The 3,134-nt window shown below is 51.6% G+C and overlaps 1 protein-coding gene across 1 annotated transcript; it reads left to right on the top strand.

Moving 5' to 3' along the window:
- Window positions 1–401: 401 nt before the first annotated feature.
- Window positions 402–3,134, top strand: insm1b (insulinoma-associated 1b). The gene has a single exon (XM_088400591.1). It carries the CDS (start codon window positions 688–690, stop codon window positions 2,158–2,160), a length of 1,473 nt encoding a protein of 490 aa, XP_088256717.1. The 5' UTR covers window positions 402–687; the 3' UTR covers window positions 2,161–3,134.

Below are 3,134 nucleotides of genomic sequence, written 5' to 3'. Positions count from 1 at the left end.
AAAAGAAAGACCCCCTCCGACCCCACCTTTCTCCTTGTAGTATTGATAAAAGAAAACCCCATAAAAGTAGTTTGCTGATAGGGCTGCGCGCTGCAGGGCATAAAATGTGGTGCGTAAAAGTGACTGGATGGAACAAGCAAAAATGTGTTTTTGGATAGTCTCAACCTATTTTGATTCTGTGTTGGAGATTTCCTTCAGCAACTACCCCCCCTCCCCAAAAGAGAGCCACAAAAGCCACGGCGCGTGTACATGTATAGGGAGCCACCAGAGCGTAAAAAGAGGAGGGCCCCGGCGTGTGCCTCCGTCTGGGAGGGGCCAGGCGCGCACATTAATGCAATAAACCGCCAGTGCATCTGCTAAGCTATCTGCACACCCTCCAACGAAATCCACCAAAAGCAAGGCTCGGGGCTCGGGACCCTCCCACACCACTCCACTGGGATCACACAGACATCTGATTGGCCGGGGATGCGGCAACCGAGGGGGGCGAGAACAATAGCATCATTCCGCCATAAAAAGAGTGAAGCTATGCCTTCGAGACGAAAACATTTCAGCAACAGAAGGGGCCATACAGCGGGGAAATAAAGTCCCTGCACAGTCGTGAGGTGTTGCCGTATTTCGAAGCGCCCTGGATACTCGACACTGCATCCGCATCCTTCAAGTGCCTTCCCGCCGCTCCCCGCAGCCAACATGCCCAAAGGATTCCTGGTAAAAAGAAACAAGAAGTGTGCACATGTTTCCTACAGGACTCGGCCGGACGAGGATGACCTCCAGGAGCCCTGCACCCACCTCACCCGAGCTGCCTTCCCGACCCACATCCAGCCATGCCTGCCGCCGATGTGCGCGGCGCCCAGCCCGGACCGCCCCGCGGCATCCCCGGATCTCGCGGCAGCCGACGCACCGGTGCCAAAAACGGAGAAGCCGGCCCAGTTCGGCAATCCCGAGACGGTGTGCCAAGCCCTGTACAGCCCGACCCGGCCCATCAGCAAGGACCACGACAGGGCTTACTTCGAACGTAGTTTCAATCTGGGCTCGCCCATTTCTGCTGAGTCATTCCCAACACCTGCTTCACTCTCCGGCCTGGACCACCTCCTGTACGCCCCGGTCGACTTGAAAATCGGTACCAGCAACAGCAGCCGAAGCGGTACGACCAGCATCAGCACCACCAGCAGCACCGGCGGCGGCGGCGCGCTGCCGGCACCAAGCAACCGCGTCGCCGGCACCAAGAGACCGGCAGCTGACGGCACGGAGCGCAAATCAAAAGGCGCTCCAAAAAAACCCAAAGCCATCCGTAAACTCAACTTCGAAGATGAGATGACCACCTCCCCCGTGCTGGGGCTCAAAATCAAAGAGGGTCCGGTGGAGGTGAAGGCCAGGACACATGCGCCGGGAACCAGCAAGCCTTTAGGGGAGTTCGTGTGTCAGCTCTGCAAGGAAGCCTATGCGGACCCCTTTTCCCTGGCCCAGCACAAATGCTCCCGCATCGTCCGGGTCGAGTACCGGTGCCCAGAGTGCGATAAGATGTTCAGCTGCCCCGCCAACCTGGCTTCGCACCGCCGCTGGCACAAACCCCGAACCAGCGGCGCCTCAACAGTCCCGCCCCCATCGACGCAGGGCACCAAACCCGAAATGGCCAAACTGTCACCCGCGGATGTCAAATCAGCCTCCGAAGAAGCCAAAGACGCGAGCGACAGAGACACCCCGAGTCCGAGTCTGTCCGAATCCGGCTCCGACGACGGCTCGTACGACTGCCACTTCTGCGGGAAGAGGTTCAAGCGCCAAGCATACCTAAGAAAACACATCATGGGACACCAGGTCGTGCAGAAGAAAGTTCTAGAGGAGAACGGGTTCCCGGCGGAGCAGGTGCCGCCACCTTCATCCTCCCCCGCCTCCTTGTCCCCAGAGGACGCCTCGAACCAAAGTCCCCTCAATCTGAGCCCCGCGGACCGCCTGCTGTGTCCCGTGTGCGGGGAGAGCTTCAACAGCAGAGCGGGCCAGGAGAGACACCTGCGCCTCATGCACTCATCCCAAACGTACCCGTGCAAGTACTGCCCCGCCACCCTGTACAGCTCGCCGGGACTGACCAGGCACATAAACAAGTGCCACCCGTCGGAGAACCGTCAGGTGATCCTGCTCCAAATGCCCGTGCGGCCTGCCTGCTAAACGCAGAACTTGTGCCTTTAGACGCGGAGGAAGAAGAGAACCAACAACTAAAGGAAAGTTTAAGGGGGGTCGAAAAAAAAAATAAAAAAAAAATTGTAAGTTCCAAGTGGTGTCTTTCCCCTTTCATGCCAATCAGTGATTGTTGAGCGCTTCTCTTTCGATTTAAACTATATAGCCCTATTTTGAGACGTTCTTTTCCTCAAATTAGTTTACGGAGAAGCTTAGTTTTGACTGTTAAAGGGTATTTTTTTTCTAGGACAGCACATGTACTCAATGATAGCTTCTAGACCTAAGAATTGTCCAGAAATCCGTCGAAGCCTTTCTTTCTTTTTCTTAAAAAAAAAAGGATCACTGTAGCTTTGTTTATGGAAGACAAAATGATCAAGTTTGTCTTACTCTTAATAATGTGTGACTGAAGGATTGTCTGTTAAGTAGAACCACAAATGCCTTTAGTGTAGAACGAAATAGCCTCCATCTCATCCAAATCCCGCTGTACAACTGCCTTAAAGAGTCAACATAGATTGTTTTCATTTGGAACGCTGGCACATATTTTAATGCGATTATTACTATTATTACAATTGAAGATTGTTGCAATATTTTTGTTGTCATATGTTTATTTATTTATTTATTCTAATGATTTTATGTAACTTATTGATGTGTTTGTTGTGATTGCCCCCCCCCCCCCCTACTCTGTGAATCGTTCTGGCAGTTTACATGTCGTTTAGCCAAATTGACTTTTTTTTTTCTTGTCTAATTTATGAGTTGCGACAAGTGTCGTGGGTCGGGTTCTAATCATCGATACCCGCAACTCTTGTAAAAAGAAGGAGAAAACAAAAACACGAAGCTCTTAACTTAGATGCAATCTTTTTTAAGGATGTTATTTTTCCTAAATGTTGGCTTTTATAGCGCTTTGATTGTATGTGTATATTGTTGTTGTCTATCAAAAAGAATAAAAAATATTTTCAAAATGACAA

The sequence above is a fragment of the Syngnathus floridae genome, chromosome 16 (assembly GCF_059516105.1).
Source record: "Syngnathus floridae isolate MCC-2025c chromosome 16, RoL_Sflo_1.0, whole genome shotgun sequence".
NCBI lineage: Eukaryota > Metazoa > Chordata > Actinopteri > Syngnathiformes > Syngnathidae > Syngnathus > Syngnathus floridae.
The sequence above is the reverse complement of the archived record's forward strand: the minus strand, read 5'-3'. Positions and strand labels throughout refer to the sequence as shown.

Coding starts and splice junctions, on each gene's coding strand:
- insm1b (XM_088400591.1), top strand. CDS start 688: ATGCCCAAAGGATTCCTGGTAAAAAGAAACAAGAAGTGTGCACATGTT.